This window comes from Balaenoptera physalus, assembly GCF_965194825.1.
Source record: "Balaenoptera physalus genome assembly, chromosome: 18".
NCBI lineage: Eukaryota > Metazoa > Chordata > Mammalia > Artiodactyla > Balaenopteridae > Balaenoptera > Balaenoptera physalus.
In genome coordinates this window covers 10,752,821-10,765,483 of record NC_138899.1, presented here as the reverse complement: position 1 = coordinate 10,765,483, position 12,663 = coordinate 10,752,821, and the positions used below count along the sequence as shown (strand labels likewise).

General features: G+C 37.0%; 1 protein-coding gene across 3 annotated transcripts in view; it reads left to right on the top strand.

The window, feature by feature from the left end:
• PCCA (propionyl-CoA carboxylase subunit alpha) overlaps positions 1-12,663 on the top strand; it is a 358,193-nt gene that overhangs the window by 9,966 nt on the left and 335,564 nt on the right. For all 3 annotated transcript variants that reach the window (XM_082434636.1, XM_082434634.1, XM_082434635.1), the window contains exons 2-4: positions 368-445; positions 5,860-5,907; positions 6,020-6,088. In XM_082434636.1, coding sequence (XP_082290762.1) covers positions 368-445; positions 5,860-5,907; positions 6,020-6,088 — 195 coding nt within the window. The remainder of the gene's footprint in view (positions 1-367; positions 446-5,859; positions 5,908-6,019; positions 6,089-12,663) is intronic.

Below are 12,663 nucleotides of genomic sequence, written 5' to 3'. Positions count from 1 at the left end.
TTTTATGTTGTATAAAGTTCTGCGTGGTATGTGACATTCTGATCCTGCCATATCAGTCTGCATGATCAGAAAGACCTTTCTTCTAATTTTACTTGACCCATTGACTCTTATTATACTTCTCTGGAGATTGTTTTGATGCCTTTGGTTTCCTTATGTGTGCCAAGGGGATGTGTCTAGTTATGATTTACCTTCTGTAGTTATGGTATGTTGCTTAGAACTACATATATTGATTGATGAAACACTGTAGCTAGAAGCATACTGGAAGAATTACCCTGAAAAATATTTACTTGAAAATGAATGAACTTGAAAAATAAAGTTCATTCAAGTATCTGTAGTTTATTTCACTTTCTCTTTTTTCTTTTGGTAGCATGTTCCACATTATTCAAGACGGCATTTAGTGGTGTCTCGTAGTCTCTGTTCAGCGGGATATGATTCTAATGAAAAAGTAAGTATTTAAAAAATACTTTTAACAGCTAAGTTATAATGGTTTTACTTTGTTGTCTCCACGTTATGTTCACTGGGCAGATTACATTTTATTGATGCTGTGTAATTATTTATTGCTCTACATCATAGGTTTTATAAGTGCTCAATCTTTGTTCCTTTTTTCACTGTGAGCCACAACTTGAGTCTTTAAATTTTGTATTTTTACCTATACCACAAATCGAATAAATTTACAATGTGTTTCCCTTGTTTTCAGCAGGATCACTAATACAACATTCTTTCTTAGACTAGGCAGTTGAGAGATTTCGATTAAACTATTGGGTTTTTTTTTTCATTTACTTAATATTTGTAAGATTCATTTTGAGTGAAGGCAATTATGGGTATTGTAAATTTTGGGACAGGGAAATTCCAGTTAAAATCTTGATATATGATCATGTTTGAGGCTTGTAAGAGGAGAGATAAAGGAACTAGAAGTGGTGATTGGAGGTGAGACATGTGGTTAAGTAGAGATGGTTCAAGTTGAATGTCATTAAAAGTAGAACTAATATGAATGATTATCTGAGAATGAAATAGTGTTCTAAATTGTCTGTTGACGTATGCAAAACTAATCAAAAGAATCTGGAGCCTCGGGGGAAAAAAGGGTGTATATCACTGCAGTTCAAAAGAAATATAATGTGGACACAATTGTAGGGCATATGTAATTTTATATTTTCTAATAGCCACATTAAAAAGAAACAGGTGAAATTAACTTTAATGTATTTTATTTTATTTTATTATTTTTTATGTTTTGGCTGTGCCACAAGGCATGAGGGATCTTAGTTCCCTGACCAGGGATTGAACCCATGCCCCCTGCATTGGAAGCACGGAGTCTTAACCACTGGATCCCAGGGAAGTCCTGGCATTGATAATACAGTGTTTAAAACTTGCACCATTATACTCTGATTATGTCGCATCATGGTGTGTTTTGACAAAAATACCCAGGTGTGAGCTCTGGCTTTACTGCTAGTTAACTTTGCCGGTGACTTAGGCAAGTGATTATGCCTCATCAAGCCTCAATTTTCTCATTTTAAAATTGGGATTTTATCAAAACTGACCTCATAGGACTCTTAACGAGGATTAATGAGGTAGTACGCAGAAGGGATTTGCCACAGTACCTGGCATATAGAAAGCATGTGCCCCAGATGTCAGCTGCTTAATATTATCCTTAACTGTTTTGTTCATTCAGTTTTGTACATTTGGAAACTGAAGCTCAAAACCCACAATAGTAAGTGTAAGCTGGGTGTAAACCCAAGTCTGTCTTTCTCCTGAGCTGGTGGGTTTACCCACTGTGCTGTACTCCTTCTCGGAAGTGCTTGGTGAGTGACTCGGGGTCTAGAGTTCTGCCGTCATTCCTCCAAGTACCCGGTGGAACAGGCTAGCTCAGCCCTTCTCTTGGTCCCTGAATGGAGAGAGGTGTCCTTGGTGGTTTTAGATGCCAGCTATGATCTAAACATAGGGAAGGGAAAAAAGGAAGGAGGGGTAGAGAGAGAACGGATTAAAAGAAAATAACTTAAAAAAATTCTCATGAAACTTCCAGTGTGTTTTTTTACCCCATGACAGCAATAGCACAGGTATAAAACAGTTGCTACACACCCCAGTGTTCATAGCAGCATTATTTACAGTTGTCAAGACATGGAAACAACCTAAGTGTCCATCACCAGATGAATGGATAAAGAAGATATGGTATATGTACACAATGGAATACTACTCAGCCATAAAAAGGAATGAAAATTGACCATTTGCAGCAACATGGATGGACTTGGAGGGCATTTTGCCGAGTGAAATAAGTCAGACAGAGAAAGACAAATACTATATGATATCACTTATATGTGGAATCTAAAAGATACAACAAACTAGTGAATATAACGTAAAAGAAGCAGACTCACAGATACAGAGAACAAAGTAGTGGTACCTGTGTGTGGGGCAACATAGGGGTGCAGCAGTGGGAGGTACAGACCATTGGGTAGCTCAGTACCCAGTAGTTTATCTCAGTACCCAACCAGGCTCAAGGATGTATCGTACAACACAGGGAATATAGCCAATATTTTGTAACAACTGTAAATGGAAAGTAACCTTTAAAAATTGTATAAAAATAAAAAATTTAAAAAACAAACAGCTGCTGCAAAAGTTCTTTATCTCTCATGGTACCTGAAAGCCCCCTGGCTTCAAGGATTCAGGTTCCTGGCTTAAAGTTGTTTTTGTTTTTCCCCTTAGAGTATCTTCGGAGTGTCTTATATACGGCTCTCCAGATACAGGATAAAGTCCCAGGTCTTTAAATGACATGAACGAGATGAAATGAAATGAAAGAAGGTCCTTCCTTAATCCGGCCTTTTTACCCCAGCTTTATTTGCCACAGTGCCCCCATACTTGTTTTGTGCTTGAGCTGTCTTAAAAATTACTTGTAGTTTTTCAGTGCTACTGTCTGCTTTCAATGTCACTGCCTTAATGCATGCTGTTCACTCTCTCCCTTTGCTGCACTTAACACAGCTGTGTTGTAGTGCTTAACACATTTTGTTGTGATTGTGCCGTATTGTACACTGAAGTTATCGAATGCACTTGATGTTTACCTGTAATTGTTGATGTAGAGGGAGAGATTGGTTTAGGGAATTCCCTGGCGGTCCAGTGGTTAAGACTCCGTGCTCTTATTGCCAGCAGCCCAGGTTCAATCCCTGGTCTGGGAACTAAGATCCCACACACCACATGGTGCGGCTCTCCCCCCAAAAAAGTTGGTTTAACTTTATTTGTATGGGGACTTCCCTGGCGGTCCAGTGGTTAAGATTCCACGCTTCCACTGCAGGAGGCGCGGGTTTGATCCCTGGTTCGGGGAAGTAAGATCCCGCATGAAGCATGGCGCAGCCAAAAAAAAAAAAACAAAGGCTAATTAAAAAAATTATTTGTATATGTATTCTTTTATATGCATAGCCTACCTGGAAGAATATTCAGGAAACTAGTAGTAGTTGCCTTTGGGGCAAGGGCCTAGGTGTCCCTACAGTGTGTCCCCTTGTGTACCTTCTAAATTCTGAACCATATTCATCTGTTACTTAGTTAAAAGAAAATCTTAGGTATGGAAGATTAATTGATATTAGTGTTACTGAGCTTGTGTACTAATTGGTAATCCATTAATAGTCCTGTATTAGGGTTCTTCAGAGAAACAGAACCAGTAGAAGACATAGGGAGATTTTTTTATCGGCTCACATAATTATGGAGGCTGAGAAGTCCCACCACAATCTGCTGTGGCAAGCTGGAGACCCAGGAAAGCTGGTACTGAAATTCTAGTCCAGGTCGAAAGGTCTGGGAACCAGGGGAGCTGATGGTGTACGTCCCAGTCCAAGGCTAGGAGAAGACCAGTGTTCCAGCTCAATCCGGCAGGCAGAACTAATCCTCCCTTCCTCCACTTTTTAGTCTGTCAGGCCCTCAGTGGACTGGATGAGGCCCACCCACGTTGGGGAGGGCTGTCTGCTTTGCCGAGTCCACTGATTCAACGTTAGTCTCATCTAGAAGCACGCCACAGACACCGCAGGGAAAACGTGTAGTCTGAACACCCTGTGGACCAATCACGTTGCACATAAAACTAACCATCACAAGCCCTGAACAGAGATGAATAGAAATGTGTGAGGTGCAGTGTTCATTTTGGTACAGATTTATCCCTGGTGGAATCACACTCCTGGGTTTGTGATCTGGTTTGTGGCCCAAAGGAGCGAATAACAATACTCCAGCTAACACCTACTGAGTATATATTATGTGCTAGGCACTACTCTAAACACTTTAAGGGTGTTAATCATATTCCCACAACCCCTTGTGGCAGGTGCTATTCTTATTCTCATTTTACGTACCAGGAAATGAGGGTTCAGGAGGACGACTTGTCTACAGAAGAGCACGTGGTAGTGTTGGGATTCCAACCTGGACAGTTTGGCTCCAGACTGGCTTTTAACCATTATTCTGCTTCTTGGATAGGAATTAGGGTGGAATTTGTACTCCCTGTAATATTATGATGTCAGTAATTTGTTATATTTACTGTAACAGTTGCTTAATGTGTAACTTCCAGTGTTTGTGCTGCTTTTATCAGATGTAGTGTGTTTAATACTTAATAAAAATTCACATTTTAAAATGCAGTTCAAGGAAGTATGAACATTTTTTTTCTTAGAATATGCTCATTGTTTAACAGGAATTTACCATGAGCAGATGAGAATAGAAAGGCAGATGATTTTATAGCCTCACGCCTGAGGTGAGATTAGGTTAGGATATTTTAAGGGCCCATCCGCTCAAGGCTCTGAATGACTCAGGATTCTATCAAATTAGGAATTTACCAGTTTTAAGGTAGAGGCTTGTCTCAGTTTGGTGGAATAAGCCATGTGTGATATAAAGGTTAAATCAAGACTTTAAAGGCCTATTCCAGTTCTGAGATTCTGTGATTACCTGTTGGGTTAAAATACAGCTTTAAGTTATATGAGTACTTTTAAGATCATATATAACTTTAACTTTTCTTTTAGAACTATAACTAAAACTTAAAAAATAGTTCCATTTAACGTGTAACAATTCACTAACCTAGCAATCGTTGTGTACTAAAATGGGTTGCATCCAAATTACTTATAATTGTTTGTGTGCACTTCTTTAAAAGGATTAGCCTGTACAGTTTTAGAGTAGGGAGAGAACCTTGTTAAGTAGTTTCCCATTAGAATGTTATCAATTTATATATGTGGAAATCAAGAGATTTCAATCTACAGAGATTGATTTGCTTAGAGTCAAATAGATCATTAATGGCAAAGCTGGGCTTAAAATTTAGGTCTCTAGCCCCACACAGAATGGAACTTCTTTTTCTGTTATATGGCCTCAGCTGTTTCAAAATTTGGTGGTTATTCAAACTTAACATTGTACTCAAATAGCATAACCTGCTTTGTCTGGGAATCTTTGGAAATAAGCATAAATAGTATCTGTTCTCATTTATCAAAAGTATCATTTAATGCTGTGGCCCAATCCCAAAGAGATAGCATATAAATTATATCAGACTTCCCTTTGATAAACATAACAGAATTTCCCTGAATTTAGAAAATAATCAAGTAAATTCTCAAGCAATTTTTTCTAAAGTTTCTTAGTATTCTGAAGTATCATTTGAAGATTATCTTTTGGCAAGAGAATTTAGTCCCCTTATGAATTATCTAACCTAGTCAATTGATGCTTTAACAGGATAATTATAACGCCAGATCCTACCAGATGAATTTAGTAGCAGCCTGGTTGTAAATAACATATGTATAGTATTTAATACTACTATAGGAAATAATGTTTATTAGGATCATGCCCAATGGTAATTGTGGAAAAGCTTGGTGTTTTCTGGTCCCAAAGCGAGAGTGACAATTTCTTAAGTGTTTTTTCTCTTTTCAGACTTTTGATAAAATTCTTGTTGCTAATAGAGGAGAAATTGCATGTAGGGTGAGTGGAATTTTAATCTTATTTTCCGTTTTACTCTGTGAATTTTATTATTATTAAATCCCTTTAAATATGAATTACTGTTAATAGATAACATTAATGTACTTTAATATAGGTTATTAAAACTTGCAAGAAGATGGGCATTAAGACGGTTGCCATCCACAGTGATGTTGATGCTAGTTCTGTAAGTATATTTGCTTTGTTTGAATCAGGACCTTATTTTGGATCAAATAGAAAAAAAGTGAAAGATGTAGGGTTTTTTTTGTTGGCCTGAAAAGGTACACAATTAAAAAAAATACCTGTTTAATTACTCACTCTTGTATTAAGCAAAATGGGAACATCATAATGTCTTCAATATGTGTCTTAACTCTTTTATTTTCGAGGCTTTAAAAGCCTAGAATAGAATAAAAATTTGGTAAACTGATTCTGGTCACCAAGTACATTTAAGCAAAGCATGAGAAAGATTCAAAGATTAATGAAATGTTTTGTTTTTTTTTTTAAATTTATTTTCTTTTATTTATTTTTGGCTGAGTTGTGTCTTTGTTACTGAGCGCGGGCTTTCTCTAGTTGCTGTGAGCGGGGGCTATTCTTTGTTGTGGTGCACGGGCTTCTCATTGCGGTGGCTTCTCTTGTTGTGGAGCATGGGCTCTAAGCGTGCAGGCTTCATTAGTTGTGGCTTGCGGGCTCTAGAGCGCAGGCTCAGTAGTTGTGGCGCATGGGCTTAGTTGCTCCGCGGCATGTGGGATCTTCCCCGACCAGGGCTCGAACCCGGTCCCCTGCATTGGCAGGTGGATTCTTAACCACTGTGCCACCAGGGAAGCCCTAATGAAATGTTTATACAATGCTGCCTTATGGGAGCACATGTCCGCACAGGATAACTCCAGTGTCACTCGGGATGCTGTAATTGTTTAACCTTCTTAAATGCTTTACCATGTGCAGCTGAAAGTTAGATAAATGAAAGATAGGCTAATGCTAATTGGCATGAACAAAAGAAGGTATAGCGTAAAGCAGTGACTGATATATAATTTTATTGGGGATTTTTATCAAAACAGGCATTTTTAGCAGTAATAAACTATGAATGAGTAGAAAAAAATCCCATGGGAAAAGTGTATGAATTACACTTTTAAGTGTTACACTTGTAAATGTACACTTACACTTGTAAGTGTTCCAGTTACAATTGGAACTGTATGGAATGAAATGTAAGTAGTTGTACTTTGATATAAGTTACTGTTTTTCATTCTTTCACACAACTTCTGATAACAGGACCTATTGGTAATGTCAGCTTTTATCGTATAGTAATTTAATGCAAAGACTTTTCAGTCTTTGTGATTTTAAAAGTTTATCTAGAAGTATGTTGTTCCTGTTGTCTTATTGTGACTCTCTTCCTTTTTTAAAAAACAAAATGGAAATGATTGTAAGCTACTCTAATTTCCCCAGAATAAAGGTTAAGTATTTATATTATCTAGTTTATTTGGCTGGTACATTTAAAATATTTATCCTTTACTTTAAAAGTAATTAAGCAGTTAAAAAAACTTGTTTTGCATATATACTGTTTGATTTTTTTTGAATATTAGTTTCTGGCTTCTTTACTAATAATCTGTTTTAACTGTGATAGTTTCAGTAGTTTATATTCCTCACAAAATGTTCATGAAATAATGAGAAAACTGTTGCTTTAATGTCATTTGTGATTGGTAAACTAAGGCATTTACCAATAGTAAAGCTCCTTCAGAAAAAAGTTTGTTACCGTCAAGCTAATAGTAGATTTAAAATTCACTCTTCTCATCTTGTGTTTATTTTTCAGTGTATTAGCTCAGGCTGTGTTTTCATTCATGGGTAAATTGAGAGAGAAAAATGTTTGAATTGTGGACAATCACTTTTTATTTCAAGCCTAACAACAACCTTTCACTTGTAATTTTTTTTTTCATATCACAGTATAGTTAATTCTCTATGCTTCTCACAGAGGTGACTGTTGGCATATAGCCAAAATTATTTATATTTCAGCTTTTTCCTATTTGTTTATATTTCAGTGTGGTATTACAGAATAATATCTACTTCTGTAAGCTGTTGCTCCAAAGAGCATGACTAACTTTTCTCACTGTTACATTTCTAGCTTTGTGGACAGTCACTTTCCAGACTTTGGCAAAACCGGTTTCAAAAGAGTTGGTTTGAGTTTTAAGTCTTTGTCATTTATCCTTCCTGAAGCAGAGGTGGTAGTTTTTATATTTTAAAGACTTTTAGCCACTTTTTTTTTTTTTTAACCAGAGATTATGATATATAGTTTAAAATAAGATTTGCCAGGCCCCACGATGGGAAGCAAGCAATGCATGCTTGGTCAAAGCTTCCTCTTTATATGACCTCCTGTAAGTCGGTTTCTAGAAAGATACTATAAGTAAAAGCAGGATAATAATGATGGTTAGAATGTTCAAAGTTTGATTTAAGCCTTAGAAATAGGGCCGGATTTGCTATTTGGTTTCTGCTTCAGCCTCAAGAAAGACAAAAAGGTGAATTCCTCTAACAGCATATTTTGCTTCTTTAACATGTGATCACAAAGGTTACCATCATATCTAATGAACTGTATAATATCGGTATTATGAACAAGGCATGCTATTCAGATGTATTATAAATGTTTCAATATTGATTTTCAAGAGGTGAGCATTTTCAGTGTTACTTGGAGTAAAAAAATCTTACATGCTTCATGTGTTAATTTCATAAATTGAAATGTAAATACTATTATAGTAGGAAAATACTGCAACAGTTGATTGTGAAAACTGTTAATTTTATGTTAAAAGCAACTAATTTTTAAGCAGTTAAGCAGGGGAAGAAGACTAACAGTTATTACAACTATTAAGTGGTAAGTCACACAAAGAAGGAAAGCCAAGTAACTTGCAAACAATGAATGTTGAATGGGAAAAAGTTGACTTTTAAAGACGATTATGCAGTTTTCTTCCATTGGTCCCTTCCATTAAAATGGTGCATTCCCCCCCCTTTTAAAATTAATTTTGGGGGGGTGAGTCGTTGAATCCACGTGCAGGTTTGTCCCACAACAACTTCTCATCTAATATTTTTGCATTCACCAATGAAAATTGCCTGACACTGTGATTACTTTGGTTGCATTTGTTATCTTTGCTGTCTTTTGAGGAATCTGTTGGGTCTACGGCTCCTTTTTGAATCTGCCTGTTTTTTTTTTTAAAGCACATTTTATTTTTATTTTTGGCTGCGCCATGTGGCTTGCGGGATCTTAGTTCCCTGACCAGGGATTGAGCCCGTGCCCTTGGCAGTGAAAGTGCAGAGTACTAACCCCTGGACTGCCAGGCAATTCCCTGCCTGATTTTTGTTTTGTCTTTTTTCTTACGTATTTTAGTCCTTTCGTGTCTTATTTATAGCATACTTATTTTAAAGGTTCTATCGTTTTGTTATTTTACTTCAAGATCTTACGCATCTATTTCTATTTCTGACCCTTCCTCACAGTGGATTGTTTCCTCACATATGTAGATTTTGTCTTGTGACCGCATATTTGGTATCTTTATTGTTGAACTCCGCATGGTTTGGGTTGTCCAGGGTATCACTGACTAATTTTTATATTAATTTCTTGGCACGAAGGTTGCTGAATTATGAGGATGGGTCAAAGCAAGATGAAACTATGCGCGCGCGTGCGCGCACGCACGCACGCACACACACACACACCTTCCCTCCCTCCCTCCCTCCCTCCCTCCCTCTGTTAGACAGGCCCATGGTTTCTAATTTCCTGAGGAGACTTTTTCCTTTACTTTGAAGCACAGCTGATAATAAGTGTGTCTTCTACCTATTTAGTAGATTATTTAAACCCCACCCCCCCTTCACTGAGGATGTAGTCTTTGTTGTGCCATGTGGAATCTAGCTCCCCAACCAGGGATTGAACCCGGACCCCCTGCACTGGGAGCGTGGAGTCTTAGCCACTGGAGCACCAGGGAAGTCCTGAGGATGTAACCTTTGAGCAACATGGCCTTATGTAGGAGTTTTCCTTCAAATCTTCAGCTCACACATGGTTCCTTTCTCTGAGAGTTAAAACTCAGTTCTCTAGGTTATTCAGATCCCTACTTACACTCTCCAAGATTAGTGGTATCGGCTCTAGTGGATACTGTCTGGCTTTTAGCTTCTTCTTCGTTTTTGATCCCTAGGGATTGCTTGTGGTTTCTTGTAAGCCAAACTGTTCATTTAAAGAAGTTTGTTATATTTAATCTGGGATTTTTAGGTGCTTCTAGGGAGGGTTTGCAGTTATCAGTCTAGTTTGCTTATTGTTGGATTGTCTTAAAATAGTATGATATCTTATTCTCTGTTGAGGAAGTTCTCTTGCTTTCTTTGAGAAGACTGACCCAGAGCAGTCTCGAAGTCAGGCTTTACCCAGGAAAACAGTTCATACGTATTGATGAGATTAGTGCAGCTGCATCCAGGGGATGAGGCCAGAGTCAACAAGCAGTGTAAAGTACTCCAGTGGGAAATGGTCAGGGCCAGAGAGAGCAAAATAGAGGTTAAGCCTCGTATCGAGTCATGACTTGTCTTCTATGTGTCCTTCTCCAGGCCCTTATTATTCTTTGAAAAGATTTGTGGAGAATGGTTTATGAGGGGAAAGTGGTCCTAGTGGAAAACTGTATCCTGCTGGGATTGGGATAGGCATTGTGTTTTATCTGTAGATCGGTTTGAGAAATATCTTTATCTCGACATTTTTAAGTCCTCCTATACACGAGCATGGGTATTCCATTTGATGTTGTTCCACTTATTTACATTGCTTTAATTTCTTTCAACAATGTTTTGTAGTTTTCAGAGTATAAGTTTTGCACTTACTTTGCTATATTTATTCCTAAGTAGTTTAATATTATTTCTGAGGCTATTAGAATTGCAATTTTATTCTCATTTTTTTTTTTTGGCCGCACCATGCGGCTTGCAGGATCTTCGTTCCCTAACCAGGTATCGAACCTGTGCCCCCTGCAGTGGAAGCGTGGTGTCCTAACCACTGGACCTCCAGGGAATTCCCTAGAATTGCAAATTCTTAATTTCAATTTTTATTGTTAATTGCAGGTGTATAGTAATACAGTTGATTTTTTTTATAGTGATTTTGTGTCTTACAACCTTGATGAACTTACTAGTTCTAATAGTTTTAAGAAATATAATAGATTCCTTAGGATTCTCTCTAGAAGATCATGTCATGTGTAAAGAGAGATAGGTTTACTTCTTTCTTTTCTAACTGGATGCTTTTTATTTCATAGTCTTGCCTGATTTCCCTGGCTTTAACTTCCAGAATGATACTGAAAAGGAGTGGTGAGAGCAGACATCCTATTTTGTTCCTCGTCTTAGGGGGAAAACATTCAGTATTCCACAACTAAGTTTGATTTAGGCTCTGGGATTTTCATAAATTCCCATTATTAGGTTGAGGAAGTGCCCTGCTGTTCCTAGTTTGTTGAGAGTTTTTGTCATGATTGGGTGTTGGATTTTTTTCAAATGCTTTTGCTGTGTCTACTGAGATGATAATGTGGTTTTTATCCTTTATTCCATTGATATGGTATATTACATTAATTAATTAATTTTTGGATGTTAAACTAGCCTTGCATTCCTGGGATAAATCACACTTGGTCATGATGTATAGTCCTTTGTGTATATTGCTGGATTCAGTTTGCTGGTGTTTTGTAGAGAATTTTTCATCCATGTTTATAAGAGATGTTGGTCTATAGATTTCTTTTCGTTTGATGTCTTTGTTTTTGGTATCAGAGTGATACTGGCCTCATAGTATAAGATGGGAAGTGTTCTCTCATCTTCTGTTATTTTGGAAGAGTTTGTGAAGAATTGGTATTATTCCTTAAATGTTTGGTGGAGTTCACCAGTGAAGCCATCTGGGTCTGAGCTTTTCTCTGTGGGTAGTTGTTTGATTACTAATTCAGTCTCTTGTAGATTTATTGAGATTTTCTATTTCTTCCTGAGTTAGTGTCTATAGTTTGTCTTTCTAGGAACTTGTCCATTTCATCTTAAGTTATCATTTATTGTTATGTGATTGTTTGTAGTATTTCTTTATCTTTTTATTTTTATAAGGCTGGCAGTAATGTCTCTTTCATTCCTGGTTTTAGTTATTTGAGTTTTTTCATTTTTTCTTTGTCATTTTAGCTAATGGTTTTCCGTTTCATTGACCTTTTCAAAGAACCAACTTTTGGTCTCACTGATTTCTCTCTTTTTAAATTCTCTACTTCATTTCTATTTACACTAGTTTTTGTTTCCTTCATTCTGATTGCTGTGGGTTTAGTTTGCTCTTTTAAAAAATAGTTTCTTAAAGTAGAAAACTAGGTTGTTTTGAGGTCTTTTTAATATAGGTGTTTGTTCATTTTTCTCTATTGTTTTAGCTGCATTCCCTGTTTTGACATATTGTATCTTCATTTTCATTTCTGAAAGTAATTTCTGGCTGCCCTTGTGATTTCTTCTTTGACCCACTTGTTATTTAGGAGTTTGTTGTTTAATTCCACATATTTATGAGTTTCCCAAGTTTCTTTCTATTACTGATTTCTAATTTCCTTCTTTTTTGGTCAGAGAATGTGTTTTCTACTGTTTCTATCCTTTAAAATTTTTTGATGTTTGTTTTATGGACTAGCATATGATCTGTCCTGGAGAACGTTCCATGTGAACTTAAGAATGTGTATTCTGCTGCTGCTGGGTGGAGTGTTCTACAGATGTCTTTCAGGACTGGTTGGCTCATAGGGATATTTAAGTCATCTGTTTCCTGGCTGATCTTCTGGTTGT